Source organism: Clarias gariepinus, chromosome 16 (genome assembly GCF_024256425.1).
Source record: "Clarias gariepinus isolate MV-2021 ecotype Netherlands chromosome 16, CGAR_prim_01v2, whole genome shotgun sequence".
NCBI classification, from domain to species: Eukaryota; Metazoa; Chordata; class Actinopteri; order Siluriformes; family Clariidae; genus Clarias; species Clarias gariepinus.
In genome coordinates this window covers 15,644,273-15,661,181 of record NC_071115.1, presented here as the reverse complement: position 1 = coordinate 15,661,181, position 16,909 = coordinate 15,644,273, and the positions used below count along the sequence as shown (strand labels likewise).

Below are 16,909 nucleotides of genomic sequence, written 5' to 3'. Positions count from 1 at the left end.
TTGTAAAATGTTTTTTTTTTACACTTGAATCTTGTATTTTCTACTTTTTTTGTTCTTTTAATTTGGTCATATTTATTCTTGCTGATAAAAAAAAAAAAGCCTGAGGGTCCTGACGCTGCTAACTGCAGGGCGACGCTGTCAGTGTTTAGGTGTCCAAGTCATTTGCCTGATAAAAACCGTTGGACGAAAATCATTATCCTAAATGAAATACGCTTTTTTTGGACATCCTTTATCACATTAACATTGATTAATTTTTAAAAGCATTTTTTTCATGAAAAATAAAGTGTAACGATATGCGTATGTATAATATATTTGACTAAGCCAACTGTCAGGCACGACTGCGTAAAGCGCGGCACCGAGCGGCTCAGTTTAAAAACAAAACGGCACTGCAGGTTGGTGTAAAGCTTTTACTGATAAATGATTCGAAACTTCACTTATTAAAAGACAATTCGGTAATTCTGTTTTGTAAATATTTATTAATAATGCATAATGTCGAGATTCTATTATTTAAATTTAGCTAGTATACCTCAAATAAGCATCAAGAGCTAGCTTGGTGCCCGAATACTAACTTCTTTCATACGTTACTAAATAGTCTAACAAACACGTAACTGTATTTTCTTACTTAGAGTGGTGTGAGCTGGGTGAGCGGAATCAGAATTTAATTCAAGTGTAGTCAAACCTGTACCCTGCTTAATCCGATATTCAAAGAAAAATAAACACCTTGTAACGTATAATATTACCTTAGTGTTATAAACTTACCGGCCACTTCATTAGGTACACATCTTCAACTGTGACAGCTAGTTTCGAGACTAGTTATGTAACAGCACAGGGAGTGTCCCGTACTTCATATCAAGGATCATTACTGGCGATAAAACTTGGGTGTACGGGCACAACCCTGAGACAAGGCGACAGTTTTCACAGTGGAAGTGCCATCATGTCCATGACCAAAAAGGGCAAAGCTCGACCCAGTGAATACTTTCCCATGGGCCAGACCGTCAATAGTGAAATCTACTGGCTTGTTTTAAGATGTCTGAGGAAGGATGTAAGGCGAAAAAAAACAGTTTGTAAACAGTTAATATCAAAACTTTTTGATAACATTTTGTATCTAATCAGCCAATGCATTTAGGTCTGTATACACTGACAAGATGATGAGCTAAAGTGCAAACAGAGCATCAGAATGGGTAAAAAATGTGATATAAGTGACTTTGAACACTACTTAGTTGTTGGTGCCATGATGGATGGATGGATGGACTGGATTTTGAAAATGCTACTGGGACGTTCATGCATGACCATCTCAATGGTTTACTGAGAAGGCACTGAGTGGCAGTTAATGCTAGAGGCCAGACGAGAATGGCCAAACTAGTTTGATTTATTAAATGCCACAGCCTATCTGATTATTGTTGCTAACCATGTCCATCCCTTTATAAACACACCCCATGTCACAAAGATAAAATCATTTAAAACTGTTTTTTTGAACATGACTATGCGTTTACTGTATTCAAATAACCTTCACAGTCGCCAGATCTCAATCCAACAGATCACCCTTGGGATGTTGTGGTATGACAGTTCTGGCTCCAAACCAGTAGTAGCAAGGTGTATATAATAAAGTGGCTTGTGGGTGTAGATCTAACAATACATCTAAAACACAATTTTGGAGATATTCACATTTTATTGTTAGAATTTGTCATTTCTGGGAAAACATTTTAAAACTTTGGTTACTCATCTGGTACTAGGCATTTTTGTCCAATGAAATGCTCTCTAGTATCTACTGTATATGAAGTGGTTCTTGCTATATACAATCAGCTTATTTGCTGTAAATATGGTTCTTCAATGCAAATTCGGCTTTGCATGGAAGAACCATATTTGCATTGAAAAACCATATGGCTTTTATCTTCCTATACTCCAATTTCTTAAAAGAACTGTTGCTAAAAAGTACTGTTTAAGAGAAAAATAGTTTATTTATTTTCATTTAAAAAGGTATAGACTTTCTTGTAAAGTGATATGCATTTTTAGAGATCTCATGCTATCTCAGGCTGATGGAGAACACCATACAGTACTTTTATATACAGTCAGGGCTTCATCACCACCAAGACAAAGTACGATAAATGTATAATAACTATTGGAGCCACTGATGGTCTGCTTCCAGATCTTAAACAGACTTCCTGTTTCAAAAGGAAATACATTATTATCATATTAATTTAAACCATACCTTTCAAGTCATTCAGTGGGAACTTTATGTCTTTGTTAGCAATTATCTTGCTTGATATTTTGCATTTATAGGAAGGTATGAACATCTTGCACAAAGATTTTTCTTGGCATCTCTGTATAAAAGCAGCCCTGTCTTTTTTTTTTTTTTTTTTACTGACATCAATTATTTTATGTAACTTTAATGCACATACTTTTTTTGAGATGTTCAGTGTGAAGCTTAAGTTATAGCTTTGGAGCTTTGTCTTACTTTTATCTTATTGATTTACCTTTAAGGATATTGGAATTCAAGATGTTACTGAATGATTCAGAGCATTATGTTGACCTGGAGAACACAGGGGTGTCTCTTATCGCGCTCATCGAGAGTAGTAAAGCTGAAGATGCCCTGAAGGGAGTACGAAAGAAACAGCAGGCACTTTTTGACCATCACATAGAGACTAAGAAAATGGTCACAGAGCTTTTAAACAGTAAGTGATAATCAGTTACCATAATTCACCTATCTGGATGTGCCAAAAAGTTTTATTTTAAGACTTGTACCTTGTGTACGGTATATCTAAAGTTCAGCTTCTCTTTTCTGCTTAATTTAATTAAATTATGTTTATATACCACTTTTAGCAGTGGTCATTGTCAAAAAGCAGCATTACAGAAAAAAATTGGAAAATGGAAATTAGAATTAATTAAAATATTTATAATTAAATATTTCGCAAATAAGAAATGTATTAAATTGAATGTAAGTCATATCCAATTCTCTCACTCTGTGCATATAGGTTTGGTGCACACTGAGGAAGTTGTTGGACAGAAGCTTTTGGACCTGGAGGGTCAGAAGAGCCAGATGTATCGGGAGTTGGAGAAGGTGGAGCAGGAGGTCCAGCAGAGCCTGTCCAAAAGCCACATTTTGGACTCAGAGATACAGTATGTTTCAGTCACATGATATTTCTGCATAGAAAACACTATGTACATTTTGCTGTGATGTTATGTGTACAATCTAGCTATGGATTAAAACAAATGTCATTTAATTTTTTTACAAAATAAAAATAAAAGTTGGTAATTTGATGTGAAGAATAAATGACTTCAGGATATGGTTGTAGGAAAATAATCAACCGTAGGCTAGTAGTCAATATTTTCCTAAAACATAGTGTTTAATTCCTTACATACAACTTGGTGAAAGTTCTCTTTCTGTGCTTTTTTGTTTGATTGATTAATTTATTGATTGATTGATTGATTAATTTCAGATTCCTACAGAGAGAGTTAGAGAAACTCAAAGATGGTGAGAAGGAAATTCAAGCTCTGCAACAGGAAGTAGATGAAGACACAACCGAAGTAATTCCCTCAGCCATGTAAGTAAATCTATCTTATATACACATGACACTACATGCCACAGAGTAGTGAATCCCTTAAGTTGAATAATGACTAGTTAGTGACGGTAGTAAAGATTTAAATGTATTTTTCATGTGCACAAAATGGCAGTAACAGTTTATTGTTCATTGACAATGCTTGTTGTGAGGCACATGTACCTTATAGTTGTGAAATACAAAATTGGAAAATATAGAAGAATGAAAAGAGGAAAGTTTAAAAGGAAAAAAAGAGGAAAGTTAAAAAAAGTAATGTACAAACACAATGTAGTATATGCAGAATATATGAGGGTATGTTTTCCCAGTTAGTATTTTGGTAGGGTGCAGAGCCTAACTGTATACACCTGAATGTGTGCAATAATGAGCTATAACCATAAATCAGAGTATGATAAACAGATGAATCAACAGGACAAAGTAGCATTTTAAAAAATATTAAAAAAGGATCAGTATTTTGGACAGAAGTTGAACTGGGGCCCTAGCAGCAGTTACAGGGTAATAGTGCCATTTGAAATGAGACTGAAGTAGTGAGTTTTTAAGACTGAATATACATAAACATATTAGTTGTTTTTTATTTTATATATAAATATATTTATTTAGGAAAATGAAGAAAGGTAAATTGTATTTCTGTAAGTGCAAGTACTGCATTTCTTTTTTCAATAAAAAATATTTGGAAAAACTAAATAAAAACTGCATTTTGTAATTACAAAATAAGGCAGGTAGACAAACAAAACCCAGTAATTCTGTCAAACTCCAAGCATTGATTGTGCAAGAATAGGCTACCATCAGTCAGGATGTGGCCCAGAAGTTGCTTAAAGACATGCCAGGCTTTAGCCTGCAAGTACTCTTAGTCTGTGACCTAATAAATCAGTTCTAATACAGTACATTTATTGATAGAGACTTCAAAGCACTTCTTTAAGTCGCTCTGGATAAAGGCATCTGCCAAGTCGCATAAATGTCTGAACGTGTTAATGTAAACACTGTTAAATTATGTCCATAATAACTAAACTTTAAACTACACTATAAAATACGTTGACCATTTTGCTTGGTTTTGCAGATATTTAGCACAGCTCTACTGTAAGGTTACCAGAATTAAACTGGAGCTGGGTACAGAGCCTCACATATTGCGTGGAGGTAAGTTGTGCTGTCGTCTTTTTTATTTTCTAACTACATGGAGACCAAAGGTCTGGTTTCATAGGGATTTTCTTTTTTTATAAATTGTAATATTTTACATGTTATTTCAGCCCTAGGAACAATAGAATACTTAATAGAACTAGACTTGACCCTACTTGACTGCTCCTTTTGGGGTCACCTGAGGTCAGTAGTCTATCAGATTTGACCCAAAACTGTCGCTTTTGTCAGTCACTAAACATTACGGGATGTGACATCAGGCACCAGGGAGTTCAGAATACTGTAATTGTCTTGCGGACTGTCTATAAATGTTTTAATTATTATAGTTGTTATTATAATTGCACAGATGCAATTGTTTAAGTGCAAAAGCCTGCAATTTATAACAGGTAATATACACACAGTTGTTTTTTTTTTGTAGAGTTTCTCAATCATTTAGGTAATTAGTTTTTTTTTTTTTTTTTTTTTTTTTTTTGAGGTGCTAGATAAATATTGCCAAACATTCTGTTAATAAAATATTTTAGTTGTAAATAGTTACAATTTTGGGGACCTCTCTTGCCCCAGGGGTAAAACTTAAACCCATCTCCGGGGTGATCTTCTGACACAGGTTGCAAACCTCTTCAAATGTGGTAAATCTCACGTTTCTAAAAAATTCCCTCTCTGCGCTATAATCCGTCAAAGTTGGCCTCAATGTTAAGTCTATGGGCCTTTTTTGGGCGGTTAATTTTTTATCTAATTTGATGTTAGCCTAGATACGTGTTTTACCACAAAATGGTACATTTAATAGTAGCATATACGTATGCCAGTCTAAAAATCATTTGCAATATGTGTCAGATAACAGCAATATGATTTGTAATTTTTTTTTTAATCAATTAGTGCAGCCATATGTTCAGCTATATTAGGTGTCATTACTGAAGCTAATTTTTAACCTTGGCAAATTTAATTTGGCAAATTAACCGTGATGTTTTCATTGTCACTAGAGGGTGCTGTGAATTTGGTGCTGAGTCTAAGGACCAGTACAGCGGTCTTAAACAACCTCTCTTTTAATTCCGAAATATTATTAAAGGAGTAAAATCAGTAGTTAAACACTGCAGCGCCAAATGTAAATTTCTGGAACTTGATACTGTAGAACAGTACAGAATATCTAGTATACCATTTTTTTTTTTTTTTTTTTTTACTATCTCTAGCAATAGCTGTTTTATAACAGACAGTAAATTCGACTGTAGTTTCACTTAGAATTTATTTTAACCAGAGTTTATATTAATATAATCTTTTTAATATGTTAATATTTCTATTGTTCTACAGCTTATTTACGCTTTGTAACAGTCAGTAAGATTTCAGTCACAGGAAACTCCTTAGGACAAAGGACTTTGTACTTTCCACTTTCTCTGTAAAATGACATACTGTATGTTTTTCTGACTGATTTACTTCAAAAGTGCAAAACGGGAAGGTTGGTGAGGGGACTGATGTTTACAGTTGCTTTGATGCAAATACCAACTGGAACTAAATTGTTTTGGGTACATTCTATATCATTAAATGTATCTATAAATCTATGAAAGTGCAATTCTTTAATTAATAAAAATTGTCGGATGTGGTATAAGAGCAATAAACCTTGGGGGGTGTTTAGGGTAGTAACTGTAACTTTACTTTGCAATACTTATTGCACCAGCCTGTCACTGATGACACTGCAACAGCTCATTCTGACTAGATTTATTCCTAGCTTAAATGATTATAATATTTTACAATGTTTTTTTTCCCCTTCCATAGCTCATTATGGCCAAGATTTGGCAACTCCCATTAACATAGACACATCTAGCTGCTCCCCATGTGAGGTCAGTGATGAACTCTGGAATCTCGTCAGCACGGACTGGTAGAAAGCTGTTGTTCAAGTTTGAGTTAATCTTGACTGTCTCTTGTCTTTTTTTAATATATCTTTTCTTATGTTCTTATTATTAAATATGTCCTACAGAATGAACAAAAATCTAGTGTACTGCATAGTTACTAAGCATGCAAAGTATATATTTTATACTATTTTTAAATTACAAGTACATTAACTCTTGTGTGTGAATATTTCACTTTCATTTGTTTCTTTTTACTTTTTGTAATTGGTGACTATTTAACAGTTAGCAGTGTTGCATTGTTTATGTCCACTAAGTGACAATATAAGAAAATAATCAGGCTGGTGTGATGCGAAACCACTGTTGTTAAAGTTGATTTGTGTTAATTTTTTTCTAAAACATTTCACTAAATGTTTTATTCCTTTGATTCAGCAATTCATTAAATACATTTTTTTTATTACAAGTAATGACATCATTTTTTCTATGCTTTAACACGCCTGAATGAGTTTATTACCTGTTTTCACTTACCTTATTTCAGCTATTAGTTCCCTTACCAGCGTTGTTGTTTTCCTATTTTAAAGTTACTGCTACAAATAAATACAGCCTGTCATGGTACACTTGTTGTGATGTTATGATTGTATGAGGTACAGATGTAGTATTCAGATTTTAAGTTTGACTAATAACAGTCCATCAACTAGAAATCTCCATCAACAGTAAGTGCTGAGAAAGTGACCACTGAGAAAGGGGAAGTTGATGATTAACTCTCTGTGAATAGAAAACTAAGCTCTGCCCACAAGGTGTTCAACAAGTGTGACCTGTGTAATAAAATGCCCAGTAAGTGTGTTGTCTCATTTTTTTATTTTTTTTTTCATAATGGATTACTGGACCTGACTAATGCATGAAGCCTGCAACAGTGTGTGAAATGTCAAAAACCAGTGGGAGCAAATGTGTTGAATATTTTCAGCAAATTCCACAAAAGAATGTGCATATTTTTTAATAAATAAAAACAAAATGTAGTTTTATACCCATACTTTTGTGTGTGCGTCATCTGCATATGCCATTAGCGTCACTTAAGAAGGCGTTCAAGTGTCGAGTTACAGCGATGGATTGTGTCACAGAATATGGTGAATGTTTGCACTTTGTGTTTTTGTTTGCCGTGCTTCAGGTGTGTTTTATCCTGAGCCTAAGAACCAGTTGGGTAGATGATTGTGTAGTCCTTCTGTATTCTGGCTTTTTCCTGTTCACAGAATAATACTGCTCCCTTTAATGGAATTTTCTCTTAAGTGCTAATGTTTCAAACCTTAGGAATTACACGGGATGTATTTTTTGCTCCTTTAATTAATAAAATGTTTTGCTTTTACTATTATATTAAGTGAAAAGGCTATTATACAAAATTTCTCACGGTCATAAATAATTTTAATTGCGTGACTGATCTTTCTTTGTTGCTCATTGTCATTTAGCAAATGACTCAAGTTGCAGAGGCGCAGTTTCTGTGGTGAGGCAAGTGAGTAACTGAGTGTCGAACATTTACGCTTCGGGCAGATTCTACCCTGGCACGAGTCTGTGACCTTGTTTTGAAATTTCCTGCCAAGGCAGTGGCAGTGTTGGCACATGTCTTCGCTGAGGTTAGACCACATTGATACTGGTGCAGCTTGGTGACATTCCAGATAATGCAATGGAAAATCAGATTTTCTGATGAAAAATATATTCTGCAGGCAAGTTCGTGCAAAATATAAAGATAATCCAGGAAACAAAAAAATAATAATTGTAAGGTGGTATGAATAGCATGTTCAAACCGTTAAGTATGCTGAATTAGAACATAATTACAAGCGTTAAGGAGAATCGGAAAATGTCATTTTAATTAAGACAAGTTCTAAGGTGTAAAATAGTGAATATGCCGTCAAAAGCAAAGACTTCATACAAATGTCTTTTTCTTATAACTTCTTTGCTTCATAGTCATCATATATAATCATGCATCAATTGTTTTTAAAAATAGAAAATTCTTGAAAATTCATGTTTTTTTATTAATAATTTTTTTCATGAATAACACAGACTAACTGCCAGTTAATCAACAAAGAACAGAATTAAGTGCATACAAACTGCACGCTGTCGTTACCTCATTTTCGCTAAGTAACACGACCCCTTATTTGTTGTTTGTCACCGAACAATGCAAAAAAAACCTCAAGCCTCGCTACATGTTCCTGTAGATCATGTGATATTGTAAAACAGCTGGTTTACCATCCGATGCATCAGGTCAGTGTACCAAGCTTAACATAGCATGCAACTGAATTCTATACCACACTGCCATGTGTAAAAATACAAAAAAGAAAAGTAACAACGCCAGCTTATTTGATATAAAGACTTGTTTTTATTATAAAGTTTCATATATACATTTAAGTCTCATAATTTAAAAGTTCAAGACATTTTTTTAAGAAAATTATCAAAGTTTTCTTTTATTCACAGGACCAAAATTTAAATATTTTATACATGTATGCACATACAGCTACATTAACACTGAACTAATAATGTTCTAATCAGCTACAAAACTTGGCATCATCCCATACAGATTTCTTTTTGTATTTCTATATTTTGCTTATGCTACTAAAATTTTTTAACTCAGATTTTGAGGTACACTAGAAACTGGAGGACTGAACACTTTAGATGGTTTGATATTGAAACTGATATTAATTACCACAAGCTCACTCCCATTAAAACTGAAGACTGTGGAGGATATTAGCTACATTTCTTCAGTCTGTTATGCTTCTGTCTGAGTATCTGTAAAATGTTAATTTTTTTAATCTCATGCAGCAGATTTCAGTGAACACATATAGCAAGGAGAAACCCAAAATATTTACAGATTTGGAATATTATACCTTTTGACCATATAGTACAGTAAGTGCTTCTGTTGAAGCACACTGTAACAAATCTCATCTGTAATCACTGTAATACTGTATCTACCACCATGTCATACTTGCATTTCGTATGTTCTTAAGTGCATGTTGCTTCACACCATATATGATTTAAAGAGAACACAGTTTTTTCAGCTCACAGTCAATTAGTAAACAAGAAAGTTCTTATTTGTTGATTAATGCCTTAAAGAAAGTTGTAATGCTTTCTGAGGCAGTCTGTCTTTTATTTTATCACTTTCTGTGATATAAAATTTTAAAGCCACCTATTCAGTTCTGTAAAAGTCTTTTTCAGTACAATCTGTCCAGCTGGTTCATCCTGCTTAATATCCTTCATTTTATCAGGCCACGATGATGTTCAACTGTAACATTATTACAGTTTTTTCCCAGCTTATTGTCCCAAAGCTACACTTTTTGATATTTTGGGGAAAATAGCTTTAATGGTAGATGGTGTAAAATTCCCTGTGGAAACCATTGTCTCCATGTTATCTAGCCTGTGTGATGTCATCTCTGCTTTACTTGTACTGCACTCCAGGAATGTTATTCCAAACTTCTTTACCTGTCCATCCTTTGTGATTAAGCAGTAGCTACAGAGCAGCTTCAGTATGGCCTTACGCATGTCCTTACTGGTTAAAGTGTAGATTATGGGATTGAGTAAAGAGTTCATCATAGCAAGTCCAAGAAAGTACTCTGCCTTATAGAGTAATGGGCAGTGTCCGACTTCACAAAAAAAGTCCAACAAAAGTAGAAGAAAGAGGGGGAGCCAGCAGGCGATGAAAACACCCAGCACTATGGTGACTGTCTTTAGCAATGCCATGTATTTCTGAGACTTCTTTGTGAAACCTTTCCGCTGTGGTACACCAGATAGGCGCTGAGTGTTCGACTTCACAACACGGAAGATGCGGACATAGAGGACCACAATAGCCAGTAACACCGCAGAGAAGACAGTAATGCAGAAGAGAATGAAGCTCTTGGAGTACAGCGGTAGGATGATCGAGCACTCTGAAAGGATGCCCATGCAGTTCCAGCCCATAATGGGTAGCAGACCCAAAATAATTGAGAGCACCCAACTTATGCCAATCAGAGCAAACATGCGCCCACGCTTGGCCCCCTGGTATGGCTTCATCCGCACCATGGTTACATGACGTTCAATAGCAATGGCCAGGAGGCTAATGATGGAAGCAGCTAACGTGATAAAAACACCACCTTCTCTTATAAACCATTGTACGGGTGTCAGTTTGAGCGTGTTGGCCCCTGATGTTATGATATTCACCATGTAAGTAAGTCCTGCCAACAAGTCTGAGAAAGTCAGGTTGCCCAGAAGGTAGTACATGGGCAGGTGAAACTTTTTATTCTTCCAAATCGCTACAAGAACAACTGCATTCTCCAACACAATGAGCAGACAGATAATGAGGAACACAATGTCCACAGGTTTCATGCCTTCTGTATACCGGTTACCTTCCAACTTTTTTGTAAAATTGTAATGGTCTTTGATGACTGCATTGCTTTGGTACTCCTTGAACATTTTGGTCAGGAATGTTGTAGCAGGGGTCGTTGTGATGATTATTGGAGCTGTGGTGACAAAACTAACATGCAATGCTTCCATTGCTCCCACTTTAAAAAAAAACAATCCTTCGTTAAAATTCTCTTGTCACAAACTGGTCCTTTGGGAGTTCATGGTTTTCACCAGAAAAAAAAGATAATATCCGTAACGTTCTGAGATGTAGTCAGATCTGCAGCTCGATTCAGCTCTTGTTTAAATCAATTCTGCTTGGAATCCATACTGTATGTCCTCTTTGTGTTTGGAGGAACCTAAAGTAGGACAAATAAGAGATATTTAAATTCAATGCATCTTGTATAAGTAATACTTTGTGATGAATATAGCATTATCAAAGCAATTATTATATCTTTTTGATTCTTCAAAATTCTTTAGGTTTACTAACAATCCTGGTAAAAAGCTCGAACACAAAACAAAAATCACCAGCCAGTTTTGATGATATGGAATAAGAAACTTGAGGAACGATTTCTCGAATGATTCTAGGCTGTGGGAAGAAAAATAAATCCAGCAGTTGGACAGACAAACTAGATGTCAAACCAGAAAATCAGTTTGATGAAGTAGGGGAAAGGCGGAGGGTGTGTTCCACATCCCCGCGCATAAAAAGCCTGCAGGCGAGAACAATAAAACCGTTTACGTTCTTAAGGTTGAGGCAAGTGGTTGGAGCGGTTGGAGTGACTTCATCAGAAATACCTGTTTTGTTTATGAGACGGCATTTTCGATAGTTATGGGGATGGAAATATGGATTTCTAGCAGTGTAGTTATAAATAGGCTTAAAGTGAATGTAACGGCTCTCAGCTCTGTAACTCTCTCTCTCTCACACACACACCGTCAAATAACAGCGACAACTAGAGTAACTATTATATAGTATATAAATATATGAATGTTATTTATACATATTAAGAATCTTTGAAAATAGAAGAACGGAAGTTGAAAACATTATTTTTTTTCTTAAAAAAAAATACACACACAAAAAAAACGAGTTTACACTTTACATTACAAAACAATTAACGAAACTGCGTTTTTATTTATTAGTTTATATAAAATCCTGCGTGAGTAAACAGATTCTGCAGTTAGAAAAAAAGCAGGCTCGACTTTGCTCGTATTTCCTGAAACATATTTGAGTTTTTTGGATTTATTTCGATTTTTTCAAATCATTTCCTTTAAACGTACACTAATAAAGCAAAAGTTGTTTTTAAATATTTTGAAAAACAAACGTACCTCGGTAGTTTTCAGCAGACACATGTGAGCCTCTGTGCAACCTGAAGTGAAGTGAAATGAAGTGAGCAGCCTGAAGTGAAAGGAGCAGCATATATACAAGACAGGATTAGACTTGCAATGGAGCTGCTGCTCCTCCTTTCTTCCCGCTTCTCTCTCTCTCTCTCTCTCTCTCACACACACACACAGTTTAAGGACGACGCGAAGGTAAGCTTTTCAGATGACGTCGTTTGTGTGGAAATGAGTTAACAACATGGCGAATGTGTGATGAATAGTCTTTGTTTAATCATGTTGATGAAAGAGGTTTGTTGCTGAAAATGCTTCTGAGACAGTGATCAAGAAACCTAGTGTAGGTTCTGCTTCGAGTCCCTATTTTCACACCTGGGTTCTTTCATCCCGACTTGCACTCTTTCTTTCTCTCTCTCTTACACACACACACACACAGAGAAAAGTATTAAGAGTTCACAATTAATTATCACTCTGATTGCATCACTCTGGCTCACCAGTAGGATTTCAGCTGTACTCAAGAGATTGCCCAGCTCTCGCTTTAACATCTGCATTATCTGCCAGCTGTGTACCTGTTCATGAGCTAAAATCATTCTCCAAGGAATCCTACATTTTAGTGGTTTCTAATACAACACTACTGATATGGCTTATGGTTTGCAGGTTCTTCTTTAAGTGTAAAAGCTACAGACACAGAACAATCATGCTTGTATATATGTAATGCAAAACATTCAGTTAGTTTTTGTTTATTTGTTTCTTTAATTGTTTTGTTGCAGTTTTGCAGCCCCCCCTGTTCAACCGTTCTAAATAAAACTGAGTGTTAATTATGAGTAATAGCAAATATGGGACTCGCATAAGTGAAAGCCCAAGGTATGGTGTTTACTAAAGTAAATTTGCTTTTTTTTTTTTAAACAGGAATTTCTGTCATTGTCGCTTGAAAGGAGGGATTTCCTTAAGAAACACACCTATGAGGTCATTCCGGACCTCTCCGGTCAGTTTGCTTGCTCCGTGGGGAACACACTGTCCTCTCAGTCAGACTGACCACCTCCCTTCTTCTCCAGAGTGGAGCACAGAGAACAATAGAGATACACGTCAGCTTTTTTTTTTAAGTGTCAGAGCAAAGTATGGAAGCTGCATTCCAAACATTTATAGACATTTTGGAAATGAGTAATGTGTTCCCCCCCCCCCCCCCTCAAACATAAAAACTTCTGCTAACATTGCAGTTTGTTACTCTCCCATGATTTGTTGGGTGTCCTGTTCACCTGTCAAAGGGTAGCACAAGTTAACCCAGTGCACATTCTCATAATATTCATTTGGTGGTCAAACCACCACAAGAAATTTGGGGTCTGTCCTTCGTCCTGTCAGTGCCCTGCCCCCAAGGCCACCCACTGACTCACAGTCTACAGACACCCCCCTCCCTTGTGTTACCTAAATTAACACACAAAATTGCTTGTCTCAACTGCCTCCAACAGACAAAAACCAAAATCTCTCATCCAGTTCTACAACTCAGTACATAAAAAAAAAAGATCACTATGAGTTTACACAGTTTGTCTCCTAGAGACTTGGTGCTGACGTGAAAGCTCTTGACATCAGGAAGTCACTAAGGTCTTCTCTGAGAAGCTTTTCTGTTTATAACAATGCATCCGGTAAACTCTTGCTGACGTGGTTTTCCCCAAATAAAACATTAGACTCAGTCTGGAAATATTTTCCTCAGCAAAAATGACACAGTCAGACTTTTCTTTCTTTTTTCTTTTTTTTTTTTTAACAGTAAGCATTCTTTAATTAGTATGCAGACAGTTTGCCACTATTAGGTTGGTGTAGTTAATAGTTTGTATGTCTAGTCACACTGATTAAGCAGATGTTTCTTTTGTTTTTATTGATCACCTATTCATTGTCATGTTCAAAGGTAGTCTGCCCTTTAATGCAAAGGCTGAATGACTACTTCTTCTTCTGCATTGAGTTAATTATACTTGACTGAGGACACAGCATGTGATCGAAAGCTGTAACATCATTAACCCAAACAATCATTCATTTGCTTTGCATTGAATGGAGAGAGCAGGCCCTCATAATGTTAATCCAGGTTTTTCAGGTTTTCTTACTTTGTCATGCTAATGTTCAGCAGACCTTTTACATAACCTTAGAATGTTTATTTTCTTACTAATGTTTGTTTATTTATTTGAAATGAAAAACAAATGTTAAAACATTCTAGAGATATATGTGTAAAAGTACAGAAAAGTTAACTATTATACAGACCACTGAAATTATTAAAATTGGTCAATTATTAATCTGACTAACTGTCAAGGCTGATTTAAAAGAAACATAGCACAGACCCTGTTTCTTTCTTTGGGCTTTTTTTTTCTTTATCCAGCATGTGCCAAGATTACAGTACATGCATTTCACCAGCCTTGCCATAAAACCATCTTTCTTCTTTCTGGGAAAATCTAATATGACCTATATTTCCTCACTATGTCCTGCCACTTGTTTTGTTGCAATCATCATGATGTAGATTTTTCCAGAAATGTCGGTGTGTTATTTTAGGTGTCCAGCGTGAGATTCATGTGCCTTTGGATAAAAAGAGCAATTACCCTCATATTCCTGGCTGTTGTTCCTCAGCTTAGTGGAAAGCCAGGACCCTAAGGTCATGAGATTTCCTCCCCATATGAGGTGGCTGGCCATGACCCTGGCTGTCTGTTCCAAGCCCTCAGGTCCTTAATGTAAACGAGAGCATTCACTCGACGACTCGGCTCTCAGGTGACATTTTCACTCATTCCTGTAAGTCAGCATACACACAGTGTGACCTTACAGATGAACAGAGGCTGTGAAAGGAAACTGACTAGCTAAAGATCAGACGTGACCGTATTGCTGCATTGTGTGTAAATAAGCTGAGCTATATAAGTAAGGGCTTATTTGCTTTATGACACTGTATGGTAAGAAGTTGGAGTAGTTTTTTCCTTAGGCATTTGTATTTGACATCTGAAAATGATTTTATTAAACATATCGAGTGACTCTTTGTATTCATTTGTCAAGACAATTTGGGGTGAATGGCATTTTACCAAACAACAGCTATGATCACTAAAACAAAGCTTTCATTAAATGATTAATTCACTGTTTTCCTGTCAAGAATTAAATCCATCACATTTCATTTTATTGAATCTACTTACCTTAAACAGAGCAAGGTGTGTATTAATGTAAACACTTTTAATATGTACACAGTCACATAACTAAATAGTGACAAAGAGTTCAGCTAAAGAGTGAGGAAATGTTCTCTTGAAGTTTTTTTGTGTGCCAAAGCAAGTCTTGATATAATTTAAGCTATAAAAAGCAGATTAGAATGGAATGGGTCCACGTGTAAAATAAAACGCTTGCTTGTTTAATCTCCCTTCATATCGGAATTTCCAGTTTTGCTTTGCTGAGAGAGAGAGAGAGAAAGGGTGGGGCAGAGAAAAGTGGCAGAGCTTACTCTATTTGTTATAGTCAGGAGGGATTTCTGGAACAAATAAACACCGGAAGAGACTTCCTTTTGGGACGCCATGATTATAACTGAAACACACCATAGATGAATACGTATTTATATAGTAACACAAACATTCTTGCCTCTTGCATAAAGTTTTCAAGCAGCTGTGCACTGGATTACAATCTGAATTTCCTGTAAATGAACCATGACATAATCCCTCTCATTTAGAAAAATCATGATCCCTTGGTTGGCTATCTGGGAGCCCTTAAAGTTGTATAATAAAAATCAAAAGGTTCCTAATTTTTTTTTTAAGCTTATATATATATATATATATATATATATATATATATATATATATATATATATATATATATTAAAATAAGCTTCAAAAAATTAGGAACCTTTTTAGGAACTTAAAGCAGGAGAAAAAGTGTAGACTGGTTGTGTATGTAGAACAATACTGGAGTAGCTAATTAGTTAACAACAACAAAAACAGTCAGTTGTTATTTTAAGACATGAAGGTCGGCTGTTATGGAAGAGTTCTTGCAAGAATAGTATTGTCAAGGTCATTTGCAAAAGCCCTGCTTGATGAGTGTTGAAACTGACTCTCAAGTAAACCATCCTAGGAAAGCAAAACCAAATCTTCAGTTAATTTTGAATTACGAATAAGTATAAACAGCCCCTCAGATTAGAGCCATCATGAAGGCTTAACGGAGCATAAGTAGCAAACACACCTCAATGTCAATTGTTCAAAAGAGGATTATTGCAAATTTTATGCCTTCAGCATTGTATAAATAAATAAAATCAGGAAAGACCATGGAATTAGAAGATATGTCCAAACTTTTGACTGGTTTGACTGTGTTTCAACATTTTAGTTGGTAATGGTTTGTATATCACGAGTTTCTCAGCAGTTCCTTCCATCCTTGCTAACTTCCAAGGCATCTCAATTATTTTGTAAACGCCCCCTCCTAAAATTAAAGTCTCACGCCCCAACAGTTAACCACCTTCCCCCCTTACTCACTTAGGCTTACTCGTTCCCGCAGTCCCCTCTCTTATCTCTCCACCCACATGCTTCTGATAAGCCCTCAGGCTTGTGGAGGTTGGTTCCAGGGAAAAAATAAATCTTTCCAGCTTATTAGTGATACTAATGTACGGCTTCCAGGTCTCATTTTGTGTACTTCTCTTCATTGCCACCACTCCTGGTCCACTCACTCCCAAAGTGTGATAGTAAAGGATGTCAGCTGCTCATGTGG

General features: G+C 35.8%; 2 protein-coding genes and 1 long non-coding RNA gene across 4 annotated transcripts; 2 read left to right on the top strand and 1 right to left on the bottom strand.

The window, feature by feature from the left end:
* The first annotated feature begins 353 nt into the window (after positions 1-353).
* spc24 (SPC24 component of NDC80 kinetochore complex) lies at positions 354-6,983 on the top strand. Of its 2 annotated transcripts, none has more exons than XM_053514991.1 (6): positions 354-392; positions 2,482-2,672; positions 2,973-3,117; positions 3,438-3,542; positions 4,612-4,688; positions 6,450-6,983. In XM_053514991.1, exons 2-6 carry the CDS (start codon positions 2,498-2,500, stop codon positions 6,554-6,556), a joined length of 609 nt encoding a protein of 202 aa, XP_053370966.1. In that variant the 5' UTR covers positions 354-392; positions 2,482-2,497; the 3' UTR covers positions 6,557-6,983. The 2 variants fall into 2 exon arrangements, with proteins under 2 accessions (XP_053370966.1, XP_053370967.1); XM_053514992.1 differs by having other exon boundaries at positions 390-452.
* A 1,888-nt stretch (positions 6,984-8,871) lies between these two features.
* On the bottom strand, positions 8,872-12,365 carry s1pr5a (sphingosine-1-phosphate receptor 5a). Its single transcript, XM_053515399.1, has 2 exons — positions 12,203-12,365; positions 8,872-11,238 (listed from the first exon to the last, which is right to left on the bottom strand). Exon 2 carries the CDS (start codon positions 11,030-11,032, stop codon positions 9,818-9,820), a length of 1,215 nt encoding a protein of 404 aa, XP_053371374.1. The 5' UTR covers positions 11,033-11,238; positions 12,203-12,365; the 3' UTR covers positions 8,872-9,817.
* On the top strand, positions 12,308-15,208 carry LOC128545061 (uncharacterized). Its single transcript, XR_008365829.1, has 2 exons — positions 12,308-12,406; positions 13,118-15,208. It is a non-coding gene; the product is annotated as an uncharacterized LOC128545061 (long non-coding RNA).
* Positions 15,209-16,909: the final 1,701 nt, after the last annotated feature.

What these genes read in the sequence shown, in the direction of transcription:
- spc24 (XM_053514991.1), top strand. Translation starts at nt 2,498, where the DNA reads ATGTTACTGAATGATTCAGAGCATTATGTTGACCTGGAGAACACAGGG. An exon ending in ATTTTGGACTCAGAGATACA is followed by an intron (nt 3,118 to 3,437) that starts GTATGTTTCAGT and finishes GATTAATTTCAG; the next exon opens with ATTCCTACAGAGAGAGTTAG. An exon ending in GCCTCACATATTGCGTGGAG is followed by an intron (nt 4,689 to 6,449) that starts GTAAGTTGTGCT and finishes CCCCTTCCATAG; the next exon opens with CTCATTATGGCCAAGATTTG.
- s1pr5a (XM_053515399.1), bottom strand. Translation starts at nt 11,032, where the DNA reads ATGGAAGCATTGCATGTTAGTTTTGTCACCACAGCTCCAATAATCATC.